The sequence below is a fragment of the Pelophylax lessonae genome (genome assembly GCF_965119305.1).
Source record: "Pelophylax lessonae genome assembly, chromosome: 6".
Classification (NCBI taxonomy): Eukaryota; Metazoa; Chordata; class Amphibia; order Anura; family Ranidae; genus Pelophylax; species Pelophylax lessonae.
In genome coordinates, this window is record NC_138773.1 from 282,259,262 (window position 1) to 282,285,296 (window position 26,035).

A 26,035-nucleotide genomic window follows, 5' to 3' on the forward strand; every position below is an offset into this window, starting at 1 on the left:
AGATTTTTTTACGTTTTTTGGATAGCATAGGGAAGGGTTACCACCCCTGAAATGTTTGTTTTGCTGTCTGTACCCCGTTTAGAAAATTTCACCTCACTTTCTGTCCCTATGACAATTGGATCTTGAAAATTTTGGGTTGTTGTGGAAACAAGGATTAAAGCGGAGTTCCACCCAAAAGTGGAACTTCCGCTTTAAATAGTCCTAACCCCCTGACATGCCACATTTGGCATGTCATTTTTGGGGGGGGCGGGTACCTAGATTTGACATGTACCCGCTCCCACTTCCGCTCGGAGCGGCGCCCTGAGCGGAAGTTCTCCTCTCTCCCTCCCTCCCTCCCTGCAATCTTCTGGGACATGTTACATAGTAGTTACATAGTTAGTGAGGTTGAAAAAAGACATCAGTCCATCCAGTTCAACCTATGATGCGTGTGTGTGTTTGCTTTTAACCGTACATTGTATACCCCTGTATGTTGTTGTCTTTAAGGTGTCTATCTAATAGTTTTTTGAAACTATCAATGCTCCCTGCTGATACGACTGCTTGTGGAAGAGAATTTCACATCCTTACAGTGAAGAACCCCTTACGCACTTTAAGGTTAAACCTCCTTTCCTCTAGTTTTAGTGAGTGGCCACGTGTCTTATTGTATCTCCTTTCTCTAAATAGTTTGTTCCTTATGCTCGGGTCGCCAGTACAGTATTTGTACATTGATATCATATCCCCCCTCAATCGTCTTTTCTCCAGAGAGAAAAGGTTCCGTGCTTGTAGTCTTTCCTCATAGCTGATGTCCAGAGAGAAAAGGTTCAGTGCTTGTAGTCTTTCCTCATAGCTGATGTCCTCCATTCCCCTAATTATTTTTGTTGCCCTTCTCTGGACTTTCTCCAGTTCCAGCACATCCTTCCTGAGGACCGGTGCCCAGAACTGGACAGTATACTCCAGATGTGGCCGGACCAGAGTCTTGTAGAGAGGGAGAATAATCTCTTTATTTCTGGAGTGAATCCCCTTTTTTATACATCCCAGTATTCTGTTGGCTTTGCTTGCGGCGGCTTGGCATTGCATGCTACTGCCAAGCTTGTTGTCTACCATGTCTATGTCAGAGGTCCCAGAAGATTTCCGGCCAATCACGACGCATAGCGCAACTCGCGCATGCGCAGTGCGTACCCGGCTGTGAAGCCGCAAACTGTCACAGCCGGGTGCCCACATCAGTGATGCCGGCGCCGCGGAGCAGAGAGGGAGAAGACGGCGCATCGCTGGACCGTGGGACAGGTGAGTGTGCGGTTAGGCAGGAACTCTGCTTTAAGCTTCAGTGGGGACACCTTTTTCCCATGTGAACTCTTACAGGAGTGAATTTATTTTCCTATGGGTAGATTTCTCCTCATTTCCAGTTAATACCCTCCGTTTGTAGGTAGGTGTCGCTTGTAAGTAGTACGAGTCGCTTGTAGGTCGTAGTTGTGGGATCTGATAACATGCAACCTGGTTCATTCTGAGTTTTCTGCCTTTAGGTCAAAATGCTCCATAAACTTGTAGTAGTGTTAAATGATAAGTTCACCTTTTTTAACCACTTTACAACCGGAGGATTTTGCTGTCTTCCGTCCAGGCCACTTTTTGCGATTCGGCGCTGTGCGACTTCAACTGACAATTGCGCGGTCGTGCGACGCCGTACCCAAACGAAATTTACGTCCTTTTTCTCCCACAAACAGAGCTTTCTTTTGGTGGTATTTGATCACCTGTGCGATTTTTACTTTTTGCGCTATAAACAAAAAAAGAGCGTTTATTTTGAAAAAATAACAATATTTTTCACATTTTTTTATATGAAATTCCCCCCAAAAAAGATGTAAAAACCAATTTTTTTAAAAGTTTTTTGCCAATTTGTTTTATGCTACATATGTTTGGTAAAAAAAATCGCAATAAGCGTATTTTGATTGGTTTGCGCAAAAGTTATTGCGTTTACTAACAAAGGGAAAGATTTCTGTCATTTTTGGTGTTTTTTTTTTAACGCGTAATGGCGGCGATCTGCGATTTTTTTTGCGGGACTGCGACATTGCGGCGGACAGACCGGACCCCTGACTGACATTTTTGACACTTTTGGGGGTACCAGTGACATTACTGCAGTAATCAGTGCTATATATATGCACTGTTACTGTAAAAATGACACTGGCAGGGAAGGGGTTAATTTTATTGGAGAGGGAGGGGTTAATGTATGCCTGGTGCTTACTGACGTGTAGGGGGGGAGGTGACTATGTGATTCATGGACAGATCGGATGTCCAGCTATGCTGAACAGTCCGATCTGTCACTCCCTGTCACTATGGAGATCCGCCCGCTGTGTTTACACACAGCGGGCGGATCTCCAGACTCGATCCCCGACGATCGGGTAAGAGCAGCGGCGATCGCCGCTGCTCCTCCCCTGGCCCGACTCCCGCTGTGAATGAAAACAGCGGGAGCGAGCCTCCGGCGGCGCGCAAGCGCCGCCCAGAAGGGGAGGAGTCCAGTCACGTTAATACTACGTGACTGGACGGGAACGAGCCACTCTGCCGCAGTAGTATTCCCGTAAGCGGTAGTAAAGTGGTTAAAAAAAAAAATAAATAAATCCCCATCTTTTTGCAGGTAAAAAACAAATGTGCTTTTTATTTATTTTTTTATTTGTAGCCTGGAAATGATTGCCCCCGTGATCAGCAGATGCCATGCAGGACTCCTGCAGACTTCTCATTGTATCTGTTTATTTGTACCCGGTACGGGCAGGCAGATTCACAATGACGGGAAGAATAAACTTACCAGAGCGCTTAACAGGTCATTGAAACTACAAGCCGACAGCTGCATAGGCTTTTGGGACTTGTAGTTTCCCATTTAGAGGACTGTGAATGAATGTTCTGGCCGGGCCATGTGTTTTTTTTTTTTTTTTAAACAGTGACAGTGGGCCACCGGAGAAGATGCCCACCCACTGTCACTAGGGAGGGCGAGCAGAGAGGGAATGCCTGCAGCTGCTCGAACATGTAACATGTCCCAAAAGGGGAACTTATCCTGTAAGCCAGCCATAGGCGTATAAAAATTTTGTCCGGTTCAAATGGGACTGGACGAGTTTCAATCAATGTGTGGCTATCCCTGTTCCACAGAAGTTGATTATTGACTTCTGTATATTTGGCAAGCTGAAAAACTTTTGTCGATCAGCAGCTGCCCGCTGGTTGAACGAAAAGAAAAAAAAAAAGCAACCATCTACGGCCAGCTTTGGTGAGTTGTGGACTTGCCCTCCTATGTACTACCAACAGCAGTTCCTGTTGGTAGCTTTTAATAAAGGGTTTCTCTGAAATGTGATTGGAGTTCTTTAGGCATTGTGTTGTCTAATAAATTGACATGTATGTAGATGCTGTATGGCCAGAAGTTTGTGGACTCTTAACCCAGACCACAAGACTATGTGACTATCGCACCTACTGTATGTATAAACCCCTCCACATTATAGAGTTCATGTGTATCCAGTGAAGGGTGCTGGTAATGCTACAGCATAGAAAGATGTTTTGGATAATGATGTGCTTTTATGCTTGTGGCAACGGTTTGTGGAAGCCCATTTTTGTTGTAGTTTAACTGCTTACAATGCGAAGTCCAAAAGAACATGGTTTGATACGTTTTTTGATGTGGGGAAACTCGAGTGGCCTGTACAGATCCCTGACCTCAACCCCACTGAACACCTTTGGGATCAACTGGAACATTGACTGCTAGCCAGGCGTTCTCATTCAACATTAGTAAATGACCCTTATAAAAGCACCTTTGGCTGAATGTACACAAATGTTTAGATACTGTCCAAAACCTCTCAGCCTTCCCGGACCAATGGAGGCTGTTATAGCTGCAAAGGAGGGGCTTACTCCATACTAATGTCCATGGTTTTGGAATGGATTGGGATATTCAACAAGCCCATGTAGATGTAATGGTCAGTTGGCTACCAAAGATTGCAGGAGCAGGGGGTGCAAATACACAAACATACTGTTATAGACTTTGCTGAAGGACAGCCTAATTTGCATCTAATTTTGTTACACATTTCCTCCATTAAATTTCCTTCTTTGTATTATTTATTATATTCCAGTTGTTGCATGATGTTCTGAAGGAGATCCTGGCCGTAAAAGAGCTAAAGGAGAATGCCCTAACAGTCCATCTGAATGGTATGGAAAAGAAATGAGGCGGCACAAGCTTACATGTTACATTTTACGTTATGTGTTTTTTTTATGTTTTTTACATAATCTGTTTTTGGTTTTAGGTTTGCTGCAGACAAATGACAAGATTGCTTTGAAAGAGATTACTAGACAATTACATTTGGAAAATGTAGTTGGAGATAGAGTATTTGTAAGTACATTTCTGGATCATGGTGGCTGCCTTTTGCATAGGCTTTATAGAAGTTTACTTATCTATACATTAGAAAGAGGGGTTTTGGAAATGGAATGAAGCACCTTTATTAAATTTTGAAGAAGTTATTTTTTTTTTTTCTTTTTATAACTTCGTGTGCCAACCGAAAATATTTATTTTTAAATTGTTTTTGGAGTGGGGAAGGATTTGAACTTCTGTTGATTTTTATTGTCATCTTGGACTTAATTAGAGAGATTTACCCTTCCTTTCTGTTCTTCTGAGAAGTTTTACCAGACAAAAAGTAATGTAAAATTATCAACAGATATGCAAACAGAAATTAAAATCTGATGGGTTCTCACCATGCCCTAAAAGAAAAGCCTTTTTTTTTTTTTTTTCCTGTTGAAGAGTTCCTCATGTGTCACATCTGGTAAAAAAACATTTTTTATCGGAACAGAAAGTAAGGATTCATTCTCTGTAATAGTCACAGTAAACAAAAAAACTAACAGGTTTTCGAATTCTTTTCAACTCCATCCAAAACGAAGAAAAACATTTTGGCTGGACAATACTGTGCATACACTAAGAACCCATTCACACTGCCGCGACTTGTCAGCCTGACAAGTCGCGGTCGGTCGCGGTCCATTGAGTAGTACAGGACCCGTTCTAATAGGAGCGACGCAAGTCGCTCCGACTTGGGAAAAGGGTCCTGTACTACTTTGGGGCGACCTCGGAGCGACTTGCATAGACTTCGCGGTGCACGCGACTTCACAGGTCGCCCCCCCCCAAAGTCGTGTCGCCTCAGTGTGCACCGGCTCTAAAAGATGCAATTTATAGTTTTGTTTTTAAATACAAAAGTTTTACAGTTACTGCTTGTGTTGTGAAGAAAACCTGAAAGCATGCTTGGGCAGACAGCATTATTCATGCTATCTAAAGTGTTGAGGCTCAGCAGCGCTTAGTCTAGAACTTCTGGCTCTATGCAGCTGCATAGGATGCAGTGGTGCTTTACTCGGAGTGCAATATCACTGATATTTCTCTGCTGGTAGCTTAGCACTGACAAAAAAACTACAACATAAAGTGATTTCTGCAGTGTTCCAGTCTGAATGACAATGCTGTGATTTTTGTTTTATATGTGATCGATTTACTTTTTAAGCAGACAAAGCAGGAATGAGACATAACTAAATTACAAACCAGGAACCTTTTTGAAATTATTTACTGCTTTTATGCTTTGCACTTTCATCTCCCAGCACAAGATCTTTCAAAACTTCAAAAGTCAATCTCTGACTAGCAAAAATGATTTGTTGCTAGTGAGAGGTAGGAATATGGTCACTGATGTGTTTGACTGTAAAATGTCAGCACTGAAGATGGAAGAGACTGGCTTACTCGATCTGGCCATCTACCAGTTTAGCATAACAAAAATATTACCACAAATTCCTTTGGAACATGTCAAATGTTTAGAAATGTAAAGCAGAACCTAGGGCTATAGAAATTTAATTAGTAACCTATTCTTGAAAAAAAATAAAATAATTCTAAATAAAAAAAACCTTTACTTATCAATCTATAAACACCGTGGTGGAATTCATCCTCAATGTCCACAAGAAAAAGCAACAAAGTTGTTCATGTATAGTCTCCCCCCTGCATCCTGTGTATTTACTGATTGCAGAGATTAGAAGGATGGAGGGGCTGCCAAGTCTTTGCTGAGGGTGGGGAGCAAAACCAGCTACTGCCCTGATGGGTTGGATGCCTGTGCCCTGCTACAAAGATATTTTTTGTTTTGACCCAGGAGTTCAGCATTAAAGCTGAACTTCAAGGTAAGTAAAATTCCTCTCTTGTAGAGGTTTCACCTTGTGATCCGGACAATAACACACCTTCCTACACTCTAGATTAAGAAGCATCAGAGACTTCTTTGGACAGCAGCATTAATAACCGCTTGCTGACCGCCTCACGTTGAAGTACTGTGGCAGAACGTCTCTCCCGTGCTGCATCATGTATCTAAATATGTGATCCAGCACTTCCTGGTAAGAGGGGCGCGCATTGCTGGCTTTGCTGTTATTAGTCATGGCACCCGCTGATCAGCGAAGAGGCTGACAGGACAGAGATCTGTGAATGTAAACCATACAGAGCTCTGTTCTGTCAGCGGGGATGTGCCGTTTTTTTTTTTTTTTTCTCTGCAAAGCAGGGGAGATCTTACAATGGAGACATTGTTCTGGTGACAACTGTCTACGACCTGGTTCACACCTATACTGTTTGCTTTTGATCCATTTTTGGAGGGCTTTTTGCGGTGCGTTTTGCGTTTTTGATGCGTCATTTTAAATTTTGATGCATTTTTTTGGGCAATTTCTTGTTATTTCTTGCAGATTGAGTAACGCAAATCCCGGTACAATCGTGGCAAAAAAGCACTACATGCCTTTCTGCACTTCTCCATTGAAGTCTTCTGAAAAAGTGTTTTTTTTTTTTTTTTCTTTTTTGCTTGCAGACTGCTCAACTGTAAATGTATGTCATTATTTTAAATACTGGGGTTATGGCTGCAGCTAGATGACAAATCCCCCAGTGTCATATTTAAAAAAAAAAAAAAAAAATTATTAGGTGGCTGGCTTTCAAATAACAGTGAGCCCATCAGGGGATTCAAAGCAAAAATCGCTTTTATAAGCAGAGGGAGGGTGCTCCTTCCCACCTCTTCCTGGTCGTTTTCGAGCTTACTGGAGCCATCCGTTAAGCCCAAAAATGATACGGCTGTTTGCTGGGCAAGATGGCCCCCACTCGGCTCTATGTCCTTGGAGGACCGGAGTGACCTCTGATGTCCCTGTTTGTTCTCGGGCATAAACAAAGGATTTTTTTTTACTTTTAACCTTTAAAGTCTTTTTGAACCCATATTTCTCAATAAAGAGGACCTGTCATGCTTATTTCTATTACAAGGGATGTTTACGTTCCTTGTAATAGGAATAAAAGTGATCAAAAAAGAAAAAAATGTAAATTAGAAAGTAAAAAAAAAAAAAAGTTCAACTGCCTCATCCCTACGTGCTCGCGCACAGAAGCAAACTCGTACGCAAGTTGCACCCGCGTATGTAAATGGTGTTCCAATCACATGTGCGGTATCATCCCGTTCGTTGGAGCAAGGACAATAATTTCACTTTATGGAATTTTTTGGCACAGCCGCAATATAGATAAGCGGCCTTATACACTTGAATGAGAAGGTGTGTCCAAACTTTTGGTCTGTACTATATATATATATATATATATATATATATATATATATATATATATATATATATATATATATATATATATATATTATATATAATTTTATTATTTTTTTTTTTAATAATTAAAAATAAAATTATTATTTTTTAAATAATTAAAAAAATAAATAAAACCACACTCCCTGTCCACTTACCTTTTAAGCAAAGGTAAGTGGACAGGGAGATGAAGCCTGCAAAAACTTCCATCTCATCTCCTCTTGGGAAGGAGATGGGCAGGCATTGAGAACAGGCAGTGGAAACTCATTAGTGACTGCTTGTGAAACTCCCGGCCTCCACAAGAGGGCGCCACTTCCCCGTTGGAAGCCTCTCTCATCTTATAGAAGAAGGCCGAAAAGCCAGGGCCTCAATTTTCGGACGGAGCGGTAGTCAGTGCACTCAGGAGGATGTGGGGGGGGGGGGGCGCAAAAGGGACAGGACACCCCAGGTGCCAGGTCGCTAATTCTAGTCGCCAATGCGACCTGGCACCTGGGGTTTGTCGAGCCCTGGGCTATGGTTAGCCTTGGGTTTTTTTTTTTTCTGTTTTCCCCACCCCTCATGTTTTTACACTGCTTTGGTTAAGAAGAATCAGGAGCTGTGTCCGTGAATGAACGAAAGAGAAAATGGGATTTTTGGCTTACTGTAAAATCCATTTCTTTGATGTTCATTGATTGACACAGCAGCACCCACCCCTCTGTGGAGTTGGCTATATTCTGACCCTGCTTGTAACCAAACTAAGTGCCTATAGCTGGGAGTGAGTGTATACCCCCTGGGACTGCCCATAGGCATAGTAAAGCTTTTTCCTGCCTAGTGTCCTACTCCTGTAGGGGGCAGTATAACCCAGTGAATAAGAAGAATCCGGAGCTGTGTCCATCAATGAACATCAGAGAAATGGATTTTACGGTAAGACAAAAATCCCATTTTTTTTGTCAGTATTTTGAAGTCCTAGTTTAGTAAGGAAATTGGTCTATAGGGGGCACATTGGGTTTTGTCTTTGCCCGGCTCAGGGATGAGGATGATGTGTCTGTTGCATAGAAGGGGGCAAGGACATCTGCTCTTTACACTCGGCATATGCCTGAAAGAGTTAGCGTGATTAGGGCCGCGTACGTTCTCTACCATTCGCCGGGCAAACCGTCTGGGCCTGGCGTTTCACTGTTGGGAAACTAATGAATCGCCGTTTCAGTTTCTTCAACAGTAAAATCTTTGTCCAAAAACTCAAGGTCCTGAGAGAGAGTGGGTAATCGCAAGGCTCGCAAGTACTCACTGAGCCTTTCAGCTGGCAAACCAGGAATTGCTCTGTGGTGGTGCTCATAGAATGTCCTGAAATCATTCAGGATGAGGTCAGGGTCAGAGATAACTCGGCCGTCTGAGGAACAGATTTCAGACACCACCGTTTGCATTTTGTAATCAGTTACTAGATTTGTGAGGAGTTATTCTTGTCTCTGGACTCAAAGATCCTTCTGGCCAATGAACGAAGATCTAAATGTGTAGCTGTGGCGAGAGTTAAAGACAATGCTCTTCTCGCATCAGCCAATTGACTGAAATGATTCAGTCAGGGGGAGACGGAAAAAGCCTCTGCCACCTTAGATTCACTGTCTTCTAACTATCGCACTTGATATAACTCAGAACACACCACTTTAATAGTGGAGATGTGCTCTCCCCTTACGTTGGCCTTAAAGGCCTCCCAGACCACGTGAGGTGAGGCAGTGCCTTCATTAAGTTCCCAGTATTGTTGTAATTTAGGGGAGACCATTTTGCCAACCTTGGGGTCCTGCAACCACTTAGTAGCTAACCGCCAACTGTTTTTACCCCGTTTCTCAGGAGACCTTAATTTGATAGCTAAAGGGGTATGATCTGAGAGGCCTGCAGGTAAGTACGAGACCTCCTGCACTGCTGCCAGGGTGCAGGTGTTACCAGAAACCCAGGTCTATCCTATATCCGGATTTGTGAGTAGTGGAGTGAAAGGTGTCAGCCCTAGAGGTCTGGCGCTTCTATCTCCAAATTTCAGTGTAATTAAAGGCTTGTGCCCATTGAAGTAAATCAGAGGAATACACTCTGTTCAGGTTGGAGGAGTCGAAGTATGGATCTAGAATGGAGTTAAATCTCCAGCTATGTATAGTCTGGAAAATTGTAAAGTGGCTAATTTTTCATACACAGGGTACAGGACCCGCTGGTTGAAAGGAGGGGGAACTTACACATTAACCAGCGCATAAACAATCGCTTTGATCTCCAATAGAAGAAAAATGTATCTTCCCTCAGGGGCTATCAGGTGTATAACCTTTTATGCTAACGACTTATTTAGCAAGATAGCCACTCCCATTGCATAACTTGAATATGTAGCATGGATAGATGTATCCAGGGTCTGCGAAGAGCAAGAATATTATTGCCCGGGAGATGAGTTGCGCGTGCGCAATTTTAAAGCATGAAATGTTCGGTAGCCATTTACTTGGTGTAACATCATCTTTCACATTATACAAAAAAATTGGCGTAACTATTGTGGCTTTTTTTAAAATTCATTAAAGTGTATATATTTTTTATGAACGTGTCCCATAGGAAACCATGTTAAATCAACTGAAGTGCGTTTCTGCAAAAAGTACCAAAAAACGTATTTTTGTGAACCAGGCCTAATGGAGGGTTTACTTTAGAAAGATTTCACCCTTATTTCATGCTGCATATATGAGACAGGAAGTGTATTAAAATATATCTTAAGTAAGACCGAGTTAGGGAAAAAAATAGATGGACAGTAACCATTCTGTATAATATTAAAAACTAAAAATAGTTTTGGCTTTACATATACTTTATAAAAAACATTACCATGGACAAATGAAACTCAGCATGTAATAAATACAGGTGCATCTCAAAAAATTGGAGTATCATCAAAAAGTTTTTTTTTTTTTTCAGTAATTCAATTCAAAAAGTGAAACTCCTATTTATATAGATTCATTACACCCTTTTAATGTTGTTTATATGGCTTACAGCTAGTGAAAATCCAAAATTCAGTATCTCCGAAAATTAGAATCTAGTGAAAAAGTTCAACATTGTAGACTCATGGCACGTCGCACTCAGCAAATTAACTCAAAATGCCTTTAAATAGTCTTTAGTCTGGTTCAGTGGGTTACACAATCATGGGGAAGACTGCTGACTTGACAGTTGTCAAGAAGATAATCATTGGCTCCCTGCACAAGGAAGGTAAGTCACAGAAGGTCATTGCTAAAGAAGCTGGCTGTTCAGAGTTCTGTATCCAAGCATATTAATGGAAATTTGAATGTAGGGAAAAAGTGTGGTAGAAAAAGGTTTGTGAAGCTAAGTACTTTTAACAATTTTGAGGAAATTCACAAGGAGTGGATTACAGTTGATGTCAGTGCTTAAAGAGTCACCACACAGACGTATCCAGGACATGAGCTACAATTGTCGAATTCCTTGTGTTGAGGCACTCCAGAAACAGGGACAATGTCAGAAGTGTCTTACCTGGGCTATTAATGAAACAGCACTGGAATGTCCAAAGTCCTCTTCGGACATTCCATAAATTTTGCATTTCATTTGGAAATCAACGTCCCAGAGTCTGGAGGAAGAGTGGAGAGGCACGGAATCTAAGTTGCGTGAGGTCCAGTGTGAGATTTCCACAGTCAGTGATGATTTGGGGAGCCATGTCATCTGCTGGTGTTGGTCCACTGTGTTTATCAACTCCAAAGTCCAGCGCATCCCTCTACCAGGAAATTTTAGAGCACTTCATGCTTCCTTCTGCTGAACAGCTTTATAGAGATGCTGATTTCATTTTCCAGCAGGACTTGGCACCTGCCCACAATGCCAAAACTACCAATACCTGGTTTTTAATGGTCATGGTATCACTGTGCTTGATTGGCCAGCAAACTTGCCTGACCTAAACCCCATAGAGAATCTGTGGGGTATTTGTCAAGAGGAAGATGAGACACCAGACCCAACCATTCAGACAAACTGAAGGCTGCTATCAAAGCAACCTGGGTTTCCATAATGCCTCAGAAGTGCCACAGGCTGATTGCCTCTATGCCATGCCACATTAATGCAGAAATTCATTCATGCTTGAAATATATCACACTGCGTGTAATGCATCTATATAATAATTTATATGAGTAATGCTTTGAATTAGTTTTTTTGATATTTAAATTTTTTGAGATGCACCTGTACATAAGCAATGGTTGAATTCAGTAAAAAATACGTATGTAAAAAATACGTATGTTGAATCAATCAGCACATACAAAAACCTAAGAAGTTGTTATGTGCAAATTTTAACTTGGCTTCCCACCCCCCAAGCTTTCCTATTGGGCATCAAGGCTGCTCAGCACATTAGAATGCCAGTGAGAAGGCAGAAAAAAAGCAAAGATCTTGTTAAATAAACTGTACTTGTTTAGTAATATTCATCTTACTGGTGTTTAATTCTTTGTATGTTCCGCTCAGATTTCAAATCTTATTTGTTTTTTTTTTTGTTTTTTTCATAGGGCAGCTTTGCAGAAAACCTTTCTTTTCTTCTAGAAGCTTTAAAAACAGGTAATTGCTTTTTGACTAAGAGACCGAATTTTAGCCATTCTCTAAAGCACAGAGCAGCTTCCTCTTGTTCCCACTCTGATCAAAGGAGAAGGTTTTAGTAAATCTAAAGGAAAATTGTACAAGAGAATTGTATAGTGAATGGCCAGCCTTAATGATGGAGCTGACCTGAGGGGCAGAGCTCTGTACGTATGTATGCAGTATTGGAACTGTATGGTTTTAACTTTAAAACTATTGATTCATTTTATCGTGAAAAAAGGTCTACTTAAGAGGTCCAATCAAACAAAGCGCAAATGCTGGATCAAAGCATGCCAGCAAGATTTTTTGACCAGTTCTTCGGTTCCTTCTGCTAATAAATATACAGTAGGCCAGCCTTTAGTGATCCATTGATTTAAAACCAACAGGACTTCCTTATATTACATGGTTGTGGATAAAATCCGGTAAATGGACCATAAAAATGCTGAAAATCTCTGAGAAATACCTGACATTCCTCTGCTGGCTTACATCTGAAGTTTCCGATGCTTAGTTGTAATGCTCATCTTTTGTCAGTACTTTAAATTATTGACCACCTACTTATTTCTCTCCTGGTCCAGGGATATGGATGTGACTTTTTTTCTATAATCATGCCAATCTAGGATTTGTTCTTTTATCTGTAGTGAATATTTTTTCTTAAACTGTAACTAAAGGTAAAAACTATATATATATATATATATATATATATATATATATATATATATTTAATTTTTTTTTTTTTGGATGGAGTGGAGAGGGATTAGAACACCTGTAAGTTTTCATTTCTGTCTATGCCTTCATTAGGGAGATTCATCCTCTCTATATATCCAGTTTACCATTCTCGTCAAAAGTAAAATAAAATCCCAATTTTGGGTTGATACCAGAACCGCAATAGAGGGGAAAATCTTTATTAGGGAGAACTCGTTCTGGTGACACCTCACGATTTCCTTTCATTTCCAGTTTTGGCTATGGGACTGGAAGTAAAGGAAAATCTCCTCAGATGGCAATAAAAGTGTTTATAATCCTCCCTTATTCTATCCAAAATGGAGGTGGGGAGTTTAGCTTTCTATACTGTTTCTGTACTGAAAGTGCACGTCCTCTTAGAATTTTCTCTTCCTGATTTACCTGTGGGTGTGGTTTCTTGCCATTCACTGAGACAGCTGATTGGAGGAAAGGCACACACCCCCTCTCCACATAGGCATAAACATGAAGATCTGTGCTGTGAATAGACCAATTGTCTGCTAATCTATTTCTATGCATCCACCCCGACACAAAATTCAGCCTGGTTTTATCTCAGTTGATGGTGAACTTGTCAGAAGTTATGCTGATAACAGAAGAACGGAACAGGGGAAAGCCACAGGACTTAGGGCTTTGAAGAGAGTTAAATAAACAACTACAGATAGCTGTGGCCAGGTCAAATTTAATGAATAGGGTTTACATCCACTTTAAGTATTGAAGGCGAGGGCATCCAAACGACTAGCTTCCTTTTTAGACAGAGCTAAGCAATGACATCCTACATCTATATTTTTTTCTTATTAGAGGTTATTTTCAGGCAGTTTACAATTTATTTCTAAAACATGGTAACCTACAGAGTAATTTCTGAGTTTTGTATATGACAAACTGTTTTGGTAAACAGTCTTTGAGATGCCAACATGTGATATTTGGACTCCACTTTTGAACTTCATTTACTTCTAGTACTACATGTGATGTTAAGAGCTGAGAAGAAAACTTGTCCTGTGCCAGTATTGGCAAGATTATTATGAAGATCTTCAGTTTTAGAGCCCATTCACACAGGGGCGACACGACTTGCCGAGGGCGACCTGTGAAGACATTGCACGGACTTCATATCATTGAAGTCAATGCAAGTCGCCTCCAGGTCGCCCCAAAGTAGTACAGGACCCTTTTTCTAAGTCGGAGCGACTTGTGTCGCTCCTATTAGAACGGGTCCTGTGCTAATCAATGGCAGGCGACCCACCGCGACTTGTCAGGCGACCAAGTCGCCTGACAAGTCGCGCTAGTGTGAATGGGGACTTAGCCAATAGTGTAATATACATTAGCATGTGTGTTATGCAAATAGACAAATGTTATGTTCCTTTTTTTTTGACCTTCTAAGATTCACCCTAGTTTATTCAAGGAGCTTCTCCTGACAACCCCAACAATTAGTTGTCAGTAGGTAAGTAATGTTTTAGCACCCCTCTTTCAAGACCTCTATAGGTGCGGTAGGCCTTATGTTTTTATTACATAACACCAGTTAGTTGCTGAAAGGTAGAAGCTTGTTTACATTGCTTAGGCAACAGGTGGCAGGTTTCTTATATTTTTATGACCGACGCCTGGCAGCAAAGACCATCAGAGGAGGAAGAGACCACATGGGATTTTTGGATTTGTATGTCCATCACTGTTAAGCTATATGGATTTGAGTGGTAGAATTGGTCCTTTTTAGAAGTTGCAGTGAGATTGGGACGGCTAAACTTTCAGATTAAAGCGGAACATTATCCATAGCAGTTTCGTGACAAATAGGCTCCATGCACACAGGGCGTCATAAAAACGTGCTCCAAAGCTGTTTACATAACGCCGGGAAACAGCAGCTGTAAAAACGTGCTTTCAGTAGCTTTTTCTACTAGCGTTATTGCACGTTTGGCCACAGTAGCTGTTAGCAGCGTTTTTTCTGCCTCCATTCAAAATCAATGGCTCCCTATGGGAGCCTATTGATTTGAATGGAAGTCACACCGCAAGTCGGATTAGGGTGATCCGACTTGCGGTGCGACCTGCACTGTGAGAATCTTGAGGGGGAACTCCACGCCAAAATGGGGAAAAAAACGGCGTGGGGTTCCCCCCCAGGTTCCAAACCAGGCCCTTCGGGTCTGGTATGGAATTTGAGGGTAGCCCCGCGCCGAAAAAACGGCGTGGGGTCCCCCCCCAAAATCCATACCAGACCCTTATCCGAGCATGCAGTCCGGCATGCCAGGAAAGGGGAGGGGACGAGCGAGCGGCCCCACCCCCCCTGGATCATACCAGGCCACACGCCCTCAACATGGGGGGGGTGTGGGTGCTTTGGGGCAGGGGGGGCTCTGCACCCCGCACCTCAAAGCACCTTGCCCCCATGTTGATGAGGACAAGGGCCTCATCCCCACAACCCTGGCCGGTGGTTGTGGGGGTCTGCGGGCAGGGGGCTCATCGGAATCTGGAAGCCCCCTTTAACAAGGGGGCCCCCCCAGATCCCGGACCCTCTCCCTATGTGAATGGGTATGGGGTACACTGTACCCCTACCCATTCACCCCATAAAATGCAGTGTATGGAAATAACGACAGGAGACGTTTTGGAAAATTTATTAAAAATCTTCATCCGGCTCTTGTCCTCTCCTGGGGTCTTCTGCTGTCTTCTCCTCTCCGAGGGTCTTCTGCTCTTTTGCTGTCCGCCCTTCTTGTCTTCTCCTCTCTGGGGGTCTTCTGCTGTCTTCTCCTCTCCGGGGTCTTCTGCTCTTTTGCTGTCCGCCCTTCTTGTCTTCTCCTCTCCGGGGGTCTTCTGCTGTCCGCCCTTCTGCTGTCCAATCTTCTTGTCTTCTCCTCTCCGGTCTTCTGCTCTTTTGCTGTCGGCTGCCCTTCTTCCTCCGGTCCTCCTCCGACGACGTCTCCAGCGATTATGCCGGCCTCTGGCTTCTGCAGCTTATTATATAGCCATTAGGGGCGTGGCCGCCAGATAACGTCATCGGGAGACCACGCCCCCTTGTGTCACAGATGACGTCATCTGTGACACAAGGGGGTGTGGTCTCCCGATGACGTCATCTGGCGGCCACGCCCCTAATGGCTATATAATAAGCTGCAGAAGCCAGAGGCCGGCATAATCGCTGGAGACGTCGTCGGAGGAGGACCGGAGGAAGAAGGACAGCCGACAGCAAAAGAGCAGAAGACCGGAGAGGAGAAGACAAGAAGATTGGACAGCAGAAGGGCGGACAGCAGAAGACCCCCGGAGAGGAGAAGACAAGAAGGGCGGACAGCAAAAGAGCAGAAGACCCCGGAGAGGAGAAGACAGCAGAAGACCCCCAGAGAGGAGAAGACAAGAAGGGCGGACAGCAAAAGAGCAGAAGACCCTCGGAGAGGAGAAGACAGCAGAAGACCCCAGGAGAGGACAAGAGCCGGATGAAGATTTTTAATAAATTTTCCAAAACGTCTCCTGTCGTTATTTCCATACACTGCATTTTATGGGGTGAATGGGTAGGGGTACAGTGTACCCCATACCCATTCACATAGGGAGGGGGTCCGGGATCTGGGGGGGCCCCCTTGTTAAAGGGGGCTTCCAGATTCCGATGAGCCCCCTGCCCGCAGACCCCCACAACCACCGGCCAGGGTTGTGGGGATGAGGCCCTTGTCCTCATCAACATGGGGGCAAGGTGCTTTGAGGTGCGGGGTGCAGAGCCCCCCCTGCCCCAAAGCACCCACACCCCCCCCATGTTGAGGGCGTGTGGCCTGGTATGATCCAGGGGGGTGGGGCCGCTCGCTCGTCCCCTCCCCCTTCCTGGCATGCCGGACTGCATGCTCGGATAAGGGTCTGGTATGGATTTTGGGGGGGACCCCACGCCGTTTTTTCGGCGCGGGGCTACCCTCAAATTCCATACCAGACCCGTTTTTTGCAGCTTGACGCTGGAGCTCCTGAACCCACAGTTCCTGGGTTTTTTTTTGGAGCTGTAAAACGCCTATGCCACTTGGAGCTCCTAAAAGCTCTATGTGTGCATGAGGTCATAGAATAACATGGATGGGCGTTCTGCAGCTGCAAAAAAAAACGTCTGACGCTGCTAACAGCAGCTGTAAAAACGTCCAGTGTGCATGAGGCCATAATGTTCTTTAGCATAATAACATACATTCCAGACGAATAATTATGCTACCAAAATTAGTTTGTGCTGTAAATTGTTTCCAGCATTGCTCCTGTTTTTTCTTGCAGGAGGCTGCCATTTGGTTAAAGCCCAAAGCAGTCACTCCTGTATTGGGGAAACTCCCCCTCTTTGGCTTTAAAAACTGTCACTTTCTTCAATTTAAAATACTGTGCAACTGGAAAGTATTCACAGCACTTCACTTTTTCCACATTTTGTTATGTTACAGCCTTATTCTAAAATGGATTCAATTAATTATTTTCCTCAAAGTTCTACAAACAATACCCCATAATGACAACGTGAAAGAAGTTTGTTTGAAGTCTTTGCAAATTTATTCAAAATGAAATAAGTAACATGTATTAAGTATTCACAGCTCAATACTTTTTTCTAGCGCCTTTGGCACCAATTACAGCCTCAAGTCTTTTTGAGTATGATGCTACAAGCTTTGCACACCTATTTTTGGTCAGTTTCCCCCCATTCTTTCTTCTTTGCAGGACCTCTCAAGCTCCATTAAGTTGAATGTGGAGCGTCAGTGCACAGCCATTTTCAGATCTCTCCAGAGATGATTAATCGGGTCAAATCTGGGCTCTGCCTGGCCACTTAAAGACATTTACAGAGTTGTCCCATAGCCACGCCTTTGTTTGTCTTGGCTCTGTGCTTAGGGTCGTTGTCCTATTGGAAGATTAACCTTTGCCCCAGTTTGTGGTCCAGAGTGCTCTGGAGCAGGTTTAAATAAAGGATGTCTCTGTACATTGCTGCATTTATCTTTACCTAGATCCTGACTAGTCTTAGTTTCTGCCGCTGAAAAACATCCCCACAGTATGATACTCTACCACCATGCTTTATTGTAGGGATGTATTGGCCATGTGATGAGCGGTGCCTGGTTTCCTCCAGACATGACGCTTGCCATTCAGGCAATCTTTGTTACATCAGACTAGAGAATTTTGTTTCTCATGGCCTGAGAGTCCTTCAGGTGCTTTTTGGCAAACTCCTGGTGACTGGCCACTCTATCATACAGGACTGGTGACATGCTGCAGAGAAGGTTGTTCTTCTCGAAGGTTCTCCTCTCTCTACAGAGAAACACTGGAGCTCTGTCATCAGGTTCTTGGTCACCTTCCTGACTAAGGCTCTTGATGGAGGCCACTGTGCACACTGGGATGTTCAATGCTGCAGAAATGTTTCTGTACCCTTCCCCAGATCTGTGCCTTAAAACAAATCGGTCTTGGAGGTCTACAGACAATTCCTTGGACTTCATGGCTTGGTTTGTGCTCTGACATGCATTAACTGTGGGACCTTATATAGACAGGTGTGTGCCTTTTCAAAATCATGTCCAATCAACTGAATTTTACCACAAGTGGACTCCAATCAAGTTGTAGAAACATCTAGATGATCAGTGGAAACAGTACCCACCTGAGGTCCATTTTAAGTGTCATGGCAAAAGCTGGGAATACTTTTATTTTTAATAAATATCCAAAGATTTCAAAGAAACTTCTTTTATGTTGTCATTATGGAGTTTTATTTGTAGAATTTTAAAGAAAATAATGAGTTTAATCCATTTTGCAATATGGCTGTAACGTAATAACACATGGAAAAAGTAAAGCGCTGTGAATACTTTCTAGATGCACTGTACCTTCAAACTGTGACTCCAACTTTGTTGATGGGCAGGGATGCCTTACTCTTGGTCAGTTTATATGCATTGCAATGATTTTAGTGGACATTTAGGGCATTTTCGTAGCATAAAAATACAGATGGCTGGGTTAAGTAGAGAGCCAATCATGCAAGAAGGAAAGGAGTTCTGATTTTAATCAAATGTAGAGTGTAGAATGACCCCAGTTTTGCCATGGAGAACGACATTTACATTTTTGCAGCTTTAGAAAATTTTTGCTGACTGCAGATTATAATAGAAAAGTTATTATATATTATTTTTATTTTTTTGTACAACATTACAATAAAAGAAGGCATGTTTTTAGCATTTAGTAGGTTTGTATCCATTTTTATTTTGTGAAAGAGGGCTTTTCTTTGAAAAAACTGGGAGGTAATTGGTTTGAAGCGTGTTTTAATATTAGGATTTTTTATTCAGGTGACCGCACCAGTAGCTGTCCTGTCCTCTTTATCCTGGATGAGTTTGATCTGTTTGCTCACCATAAGAATCAGACGTTGCTGTATAATCTTTTTGATATCGCACAGTCAGCCCAAACTCCAATCACAGTCATCGGACTCACTTGTCGGCTGGTGAGTATGATTTCTGCTCTTGAATGCCTCTGCTTTCCCTAAACCTTTCAACCTCCAGGTTGTATTAACTGTGCTACAATAATATCTTATCCAAAGGCAAAAGCACTTGTCAAACTCTGAATTGGGGCTGCAACTAACGATTATTTTCATAATCGATTAGTTGGCCGATTATTGTTTCGAGTAATCTGATAATAACCTTAAAAAAAGTGTGATTCATAATTTTAGTTATAAAAAGTCAATTTATTCTGAAATATCTCTATGCAGTGGTATATATAAATAACCAACTAAATGGTTAGGGAGCAAAATCTCCAATCCACTCTGAGAATAACAGATAATATATACAGTATATCTGTTCTATTAGAAGTTGAATCTGATAAATATCAGACTCGGAGATAAAAATTTTTATTTAAAGAAAAAAAAAATGAAAGACTGTTAAATAATTGCTGTTGAAGGGCTCTTTCACACGGGTGATCCGATCAGATCCGCCTGTCAGTTTTTTAGGCGGATCTGATCGGATCCTCCATGCAGCTCTATGGGGCAGCGGGTGTCAGCGAAGACGCCTCCACTGACACCCGCTGCCATCCACATCCGATCCTGTCCGTGAAATCTGGACGGATGGAAACCCTATTTTTCCATCCGTTCAGTAATCGGAGCAGATCGGATCTGATGAGAGCGGACAAGCGGTCCGCTCTCATCCGATCCCCCATAGAGGGCAGCGGGGGCTGAGACACCTCCCTCTCCGCTCTGCAAGCGGAGACGGAGCTGTCATCCGCTGGCTCAGCGGGGATCGCGGATCGATCCCCGCTGAGCAACACGGATCCGCCTACGGAGGCGGACCGTGTGAAAGAGCCCTTAAACTATTAAAATTAAAGACTGTTTTGACAATTTTTCATGTATGACAGACTCCCTTATCATAGGCAATTGGCTTGATAAAAGCTACCTGTGCCTGCTGTCACTTATGCTGGCCATACAAAAACAATGTCTTCCTTTTTAAATGAATTTTTTTTTTAATAACATTAGTTCGATTTTCTAATCGTTAATGGGGTCAAATCGACGTTCATTTTTGACCACAGTGATGGGAAAATTTGATGAAGCAGAATAGAAAACTTCTAGATCAAAGAAATTTTCAGACAGTATGTTGTTTTCATTCAGAAATTACATTCATTTTAAAACTATCTTAAAGGCAAGTGAAATTTTTAAACGACATTCTTTCATTCAGCGAATGTGAAAAGATTTTTCATATAAATAGTCATCCAAAAATCGATAAGTGTATGGCCAGAATAAGGCTTGGTAAACACCTATGCAGTTTGCTTTTGATCTGTTTCTGCAGTGCTTTTTGCTGTGCATTTTGCATTTGAGTACACTCAATTTTGCTGCGATTTGCATTTGTTAGGCTTTTTTTTTTTGGCAAATTTGTTGTTAAGCAGATGAAAAAAACACAAATTGCGGCAAAAACGCACTTTTGCTTTTCTGCATCTTCTCCACTGAAGTCTATTGAAGCAAAAAAAGCTAATTTTTTTGCTTTGGAAAAAAGTCCTTGAATGTGTCCCATAGGAAACCATGTAAAATGAAATGTGGTGCGTTTCTGCAAAAAGCGCCAAAAACGCATAGGTTCACGCACCAGGCCTAAGATGTTTAGTAGCAGTAGCATGCTTTTTTTTTTTTTTCTTTTTTTTTTTTCTTTTTTTGTTATGGGGTTAAAAAAAACGAACAGCCCTTTTTAATAAAGTATTACAATTACATTTAAAGTAAACTTTTACCAGTATTGTACATTTAAAATGATTATATGTATGAAAAGAGGTCTCAGCTTTTAGTACTACTTTAATATAAAAGATTTATATCTCCCTTCCACCCTTCATATAGCTTCATGTCTACTCCCAAGTTAAAATGCAAATATATCCTACTTCTGGGTGTATTTATTTTATATATATAATATATATATAATATCTAGATAATATAAATTACTTATAATAATATCGATCTATCACTTTCACTGTTTTTAAAGTGATTTTTTTTTTTACAAGGGCATCAAACTTAAATAACATCCAGTATTAATAAACCGTTCCAACGAAAAAAGTTCTTCTAACATCATAACTAATAGATGGGGCCCTGCCATCTTGTGAGAGTTCCAATGGACTGCTGAGCTGGCAGTCTAATATTAACAATGACCCACTGTGTCTAGTGGGATAGCCAAAGAACCTAGAAGAACATATGGGAGCCGAGCAGACTGATCGACCCATCCCGGTGCAACAAGTGAGACAGTAAACTCCATAAGGGCAGAGTCTCCAACCAGGCTGATGCATCCTTAGGAGACGTGAAGAATCTGACTATCTCCCCGTCCACCACCTGCCATTTAGCCGGGAAGAGGACATTATATTTCAAGCCTCTGGAGCGCAGGGTAGCCTTAATGTGGTCAAAAGACCGGCGAAGCCTCTGAGTTTCAGTAGAGTAATCTGGAAATAACATAAGCTGGTTATTCTGGTATGCAAGCTCCCCTTCAGCTCTGACCGCTTTTAACAGCTCATGATACCTGAAATTAAGGAGGCGCAGGATGAGCGTGCTGGGGGGAGCTCCTTGTGGGCTCATCTGAGGTGGCATACCATGGGCCCTTTGGACTGTAAAGTAGGGTGATAAATTTGCCAGGGTTCGAAGTAGCTCTTCCACAAATCCGGAAGGCTTCTTTCCCCTCCACCCTCTCCGCCATGCCAATGATGTGAATATTATTCCTCTGGCATCTATTTTCGGTGTCCTCCGCCTGAGACTCCAGCAGCCTCACCTTCGATTGTAGGGAGCGGATGGCTCCTGAGTGCTCCGCCACTATGTCCTCTCTGCTGAGGTAAGGTGGGATCGGACCTTGTCCATGTCCTGTCGGATGAGCCCAATATCCAGCTGGACTGCCTCAATCTTGTATGTCAGGGCTGCCTGGCACAAGGCAATAACTGCCATGATCTCTGGGATTCCTGGGGTAGGGGAAGCATTCTCCTCCGGCTGTCCCGTCTGGGACGCCATGTTGGCACAAGGTGCCTGTGCGGGTACTGAGCAGGGATCCAGACTGGACAGCTGTACTATGTCAGGAGAGAAGCAAATTTTTTTTTCCTCCCTCTGCCTCGCCCGGGTTGTTTGGGAGGCATCCACCTCACTCCCCGTGAGTTTTGAGCCACCAAAAGCTGGCAAGGATAAGAGACGGGTAAAGTATCAGCAAAGCTCTGTGTGAAGCGTCTGGTAACTCCACCATCTTGGCCATGCCCCCAAAGTTTTTTTTTTTTTTTTAACAACAAACGTGATGGGGATCCATTCCCCATCTGATGGCAGTTAGGTGTAAATGAACAGAAGAGCGACTGTGTCTGCTCTGCATGAGCGGACCTGGACCAGCCATCTGCCTGCTCAGCAGGGATCAGTGGACCAATTCCCCTCTGACCAGGCAGAGTCCACCCCTTGTGGAAGGGATCTTTAAATAGTGTTTTCAATTTGTGGTTCTCAGATACACTTAAGTTCTGCTTTAAATAGGTTTTCCAGCATGGAAATCCTGATAACCTATTGCCGGTGCTTCTGGTCAAGGGTCTCCCTGCCTGTCTTTGAGAAGCAGCTTCACTATTCATTTTGCCATCTGGCATCTACACGTTGGGTCATTTACTCTTATCTCATTGGCATTTATTTTGATGTTAAAGATCTGTTTTTCACGGCATTACCTACCTGATTTGCCTGGTTTCCCTTGTCTTCATCAGTTGAGCAACCTTCTCTGTTTCAGGATGTCATGGAGCTGCTGGAAAAAAGGGTAAAGTCTCGCTTCTCCCACAGACAAATCCATCTTTTGAACTCATTTAGCTTCTCTGATTACCGGAATATTTTTAAGGAACTTCTTTCTCTAACTTCTGGATTTCCAGATGTGAACTTTGCTGAGCAATGGAATACAAGTATTCAGGTAATAGATTTAACACAGGTGAGTTAAGTCATCACCATATGTTATGGAATCTCATATTGAATTTTAGAATTCCACTGACTGGTTATCTCTTTGTAACCTATATTACTATATTTTGCTCTATGTATGGCCATTTGCATTATTTATAGAATGGCAGTATACTCCAAAAATTACTGAGTACATTTTATAGCCCAAATAAACTTTTCTCTTTAATTCATCGACGGACTCAGCGCTCCATAAATCATAACTGGGGGGTTGTATTGCTTCCCCCAGGAGTAGGACTAGGCCAAACAAAAACACCTAGCTACACCCATGGGCCATCCCCAGGTGGTGTATAAGCCTCCTCTCTGCTCTAGGTAATCCGTTTTAATCTGTCTAGTCATGAATAAGGACCTAGGCTCCTGGCTGGGATCTCTGGTCCTAGCAATTTTCTCCTTCCTTACATCAACACTTTTTTTTTTATTTTTTGTTATGTTTCGTGAGATCTACAATCAACTGCCTGGCTGGGCGATCCAGTTGTCCCCCCAGCCAGCGAGCGTGTGCACACCGCAGCTACGTGCTTGGTCATTTGTGACATAGCCTCACAGACAGAGGCTGGCCCGCGAGTTAAACGTCTCGCAGGGTCTCATATGACCGGGCTTGGGTCTGAGTCGCAGCGGTCCCTTGGCCGACAGCTCCCCTGTTTCGGTGGCGAGGAGTTCTGTCTGGAGCGTTACCCACACTATGGAAGGGTAAGTACATTCCCTCCTCTCTCCTTTTGATGGTTTTCTTTGGGGTGGACATGGGTAACCTCCAGGGTCGGTCGGACCTGCCTGCAGGTTCCCTCCTCCCATCCTTAAATCCCTCACTGTGCTAGGTTCCCCCCACTCCCATTCCCCCTGTCCGGACCTAGAGTCTGGTGGAGGTCCCAGGCAGAGGATGCAGCAGAGACCCTTGGGGTCTCCCCCACCCCCCCCACTTTCCCCACTCTGTAAGGGTCCTGGAATAGTGTGTGTCCCGCCCTTGTAGTCTGGAGGGATCCCAGTGTAGGCGACCCCCTAGGGGCATGCCTTGGCAGTGTGGGTATGTCGTTTGGTACACACAAGTCACATCGTACTCCAAAGGTTTTTCCTTATGTGCCTTATTTTGACAGGTTTTTTTGTAAGGAATGGGAACAACAAAAATTACCCTTTGTGTTCCCTAAACGTTTTGCTGTACGTTACCCTTTTGAGGAGTCAATTTAAAATAAATAGTTGGCTAGTCCATCAGTGGTTGACCCTCCATGATTCCAGTAGAGGAATCTCCTCTAGAGGCTGTGGCACGCAGCATGTTTACTATAGCTGGTTCGGCATTGTGGCTAGTCTTTGCCTCAACCCTGGTGTCTCAGACCCTAAATGAATGGGCCAAGCTTTTGCGCCAGGGCCTGGGGGGTGAGCAGGTCACCGCTGCTTATGTTGATTTAGTGGACCAGTTGGTCCATTGGCTGCAATTTTTGTGATACAGCTCCTGTGCTGTCCCAACTTTTTGTTTCAGCGTTGGTGATTAGACACGTGCTGTGGCTTAAGAATTGGTCCGCAGACCAAGCCTCTAACAAAGCTGTCATTGATCTGCCCTTGCAAGGGGCATGCTTGTTTGGGGCTACCCTGGATGACATAATTAAGGGTATCACGGGGGGAAGGGGAAGAGTACCTTCCTGCCACAGTCAAGGAAAGGGAAAGAGCCTTGCCGCAGATGGGGGCCCTCCTCAGCACATAGAAAATGTGCTTCTGGGATGGAGAGTAACGGAAATAGATCTTTTAAATGTTCCCTGGGAAGTTCCAAGCAACCTTGGTCTGGTAAGCCTAGAGCTAGCTTTCCCGCACCAGCAGACAAGACTCCTTCAGCATGAAGGTCTGCCCTCACCCATTAATGGGGTGGGGGGGACATCTTCGCTGATTTCCGGCCCCATGGACTTCTTTGGTGAGTGTCAAGGAGATCCGCGAAATGATTCTTTTGAGGGTACCCAGAAAGGGGGAAAAAGCTTGTCCTTTTCAGGTCCTGAGTCTCCTTGTGCGGATTTAATTCCTGCAAAGATTCAGGTGATGTCTGAACTACCTAAGGTCCCCCCTATCCCTGTCCAGGGAATTGATTTACCTAGGTCTGATTCTGTTTGACCAGGGTAGTCCTTCCTCTGCACAAATTTCAGGCACCACTGAACCATTTTGCATACAGGTTCTGAGTCTGGTGGTATCCACCTTCAAGACAGTTCTGTTTGCACAGTCTTACATGCAGCTCCTTAAGCAGGTTCGGCTCCACAGAAGTATACAGAAGTTCGTGATGAGGTCATGGGGTCCTCTGACAGATACCGCAGGCGTCCAAGGACCACGGTAAGGCCAGTATCATCATTCGCTAAGCCCTCTTTCGCAGTTCCTGCGAATAATCAAGAGCGGGGATCTTCCAATCATCCTGGTGGCTGTAAACGTCCCTTTGGGGGCTTCCTCTCAGAGAGGACCAGTTGTCCCAAGGGCTGACCTACCATCCTGCTTTACAGTCACTGGTTTGAATAGCTTAGCTATTGAAAGCCAGGTACTGAGGGATAGAGGTCTGTCTGGATCAGTGATCCCTACTATGGTGAGGGGGAGGAAGTCGTCTTCCAGCAAGATATACCATCGTACGTGGAAAGCGTACATTTCTTGGTGTGAGTCGATTGGCGCTCATCCTTGATCCTTTTCTGTGGCTCAGATCTTACCCTTTCTTCAACAGGGCGTTAACCAGAAGTTGGCCTTGAGTACCATCAAGGGCCAGGTTTCTGCCTTGGCAATCTTCTTTCAGCGACTCCCTAGCCACGCAATCTTTAGTTCATACCTTCATTCAGGGGATTAGACATGTGGTTCCACCTGTACGGTCTCTTTTGCCGCCACAGGATTTTAATTTAGTGCTTTAGGTTCTCCAGAAACCTCCATTTGAGAATATTC

General features: G+C 43.4%; 1 protein-coding gene across 1 annotated transcript in view; it reads left to right on the plus strand.

Moving 5' to 3' along the window:
* ORC4 (origin recognition complex subunit 4) overlaps window positions 1–26,035 on the plus strand; it is a 111,797-nt gene that overhangs the window by 30,098 nt on the left and 55,664 nt on the right. Inside the window, exons 5-9 of the mRNA XM_082262010.1 lie at window positions 4,068–4,143; window positions 4,239–4,324; window positions 12,030–12,078; window positions 19,032–19,183; window positions 22,932–23,105. Of these exons, the coding sequence (XP_082118136.1) occupies window positions 4,068–4,143; window positions 4,239–4,324; window positions 12,030–12,078; window positions 19,032–19,183; window positions 22,932–23,105 (537 nt within the window). The remainder of the gene's footprint in view (window positions 1–4,067; window positions 4,144–4,238; window positions 4,325–12,029; window positions 12,079–19,031; window positions 19,184–22,931; window positions 23,106–26,035) is intronic.